The 1393-nt window shown below is 49.5% G+C and overlaps 1 protein-coding gene across 3 annotated transcripts in view; it reads right to left on the bottom strand.

Moving 5' to 3' along the window:
• AP1M2 (adaptor related protein complex 1 mu 2 subunit) overlaps window positions 1–1393 on the bottom strand; it is a 12104-nt gene that overhangs the window by 8146 nt on the left and 2565 nt on the right. For all 3 annotated transcript variants that reach the window (XM_012810144.1, XM_003797957.1, XM_012810145.2), the window contains exons 2-3: window positions 833–989; window positions 543–610 (exon numbers count right to left, since the gene is read on the bottom strand). In XM_012810144.1, the coding sequence (XP_012665598.1) occupies window positions 543–610; window positions 833–989 (225 nt within the window). The remainder of the gene's footprint in view (window positions 1–542; window positions 611–832; window positions 990–1393) is intronic.

Below are 1393 nucleotides of genomic sequence, written 5' to 3'. Positions count from 1 at the left end.
CTGGGGATTCGAACCCGCCACCTTAGGTGTACATGGCTGGCGCCTTAGCCGGTTGAGCTATAGGCGCCGAGCCAAAAAACACAACTATTTACTGGGGTGGCACCTGTGGCTCAAAGGAGTAGGGCGCCAGCCCCATATGCCAGAGGTGGTGGGTTCAAACCCAACCCCGGCCAAAAACAGCAAAAAATAAAAAAAACTATTTATTGATGGGCACCCAGCCCCTGTAAAGGCACTGAGAGGAGAAGTGACATATTCAAGGTCACACAATGAAGAAGTAGAGGAGCTGGGATTGAATTACTAGCCCTCTGGCTCAACTGAGCCATATCTTTCTCAGAGACTTCATTGGTCTCTGCCACATAGGGAAAGATCATGTTCTAAGCAGCTAATGAGATACAGAGTGATGGGGTTTTGATGGGGGAAGGGCAGGGACCCAGGGAAGGAAACAAGAAGGTCAGGTAAGACCCAAAGATGGGTCCTGAAAGAGATGGGCAAAATAGATGGACAGACAGACCATCCAGCCAGTGAGAGTGGCCAGTACCTACCTCCACGGTCTTGTAGAGGAAGGAGTACACCAGGGAGGCATTGGCATTCTTCAGTGTGGTGGCCACCACTGGAGGGAACGAGGTTAAGGAAAAGGTGCCATTTTCCGGGATTTAAATGGGGTAGAGACCTTGAAGCTCCACCCTGTCTTCTGCCACTACCCCCTTCTCTACCTATCTCCCCAGCCTAAGCCATCACAGATGTGCTGTGCAACTCCTATCCTCAGCCCACCCTCTCTGGGCCTGAGCTGCCACCATTCTGTATCTCCACGGACCCTGCCTGGGGTGGATACAGTAGAGGTTGCTGTGTTTGATCCATAGGAAGTGAACTTTGCCATGGCTCAGCAGAGGAGCTAGGGCACCTTCCTCTTCCCGCTGCACAAGTAGAGGCATAAAGTGTTCGATTTCACTCATTGCCACATCGCCCTTGTAGTTGCGGCTGATCAAGGGCTGAGGGTGGTAGAGAAAACCTTGTCACCAACAGCATCCAGAAACCTACCATACTGGAGCATCAGAGTGCCTAGTTCTGAACACTTCTTCCTAGCTGAGTGGCCGGACCAAGGCTTTGTCACTCTGTACCTCAGTTTCGTCCTCTGTAAAATGGACAAGTGATAACAATGCAGCTAGACCCACCCTGAGCATCTGGCTAAGTTCTACTAAAAATTGGATGTTTTCTAAATTACTAGTTCTCACCACAATCCTGTGAGGTAGGTGTTATCATCACATCCATTTTACAGACAGGAAAGTTGAGGCTATAAACCACATCCATAGTAAGCAAGAAAACTAAGAATTCAACCATGACACCTTGGGTCCAGAATTCCTGCTCTTGCTTCAGGCTTCATAGGTACCAAACT

This window comes from Otolemur garnettii, unplaced genomic scaffold (assembly GCF_000181295.1).
Source record: "Otolemur garnettii isolate 467f Iridium unplaced genomic scaffold, OtoGar3 scaffold00127, whole genome shotgun sequence".
Taxonomy (NCBI): domain Eukaryota; kingdom Metazoa; phylum Chordata; class Mammalia; order Primates; family Galagidae; genus Otolemur; species Otolemur garnettii.
The sequence above is the reverse complement of the archived record's forward strand: the minus strand, read 5'-3'. Positions and strand labels throughout refer to the sequence as shown.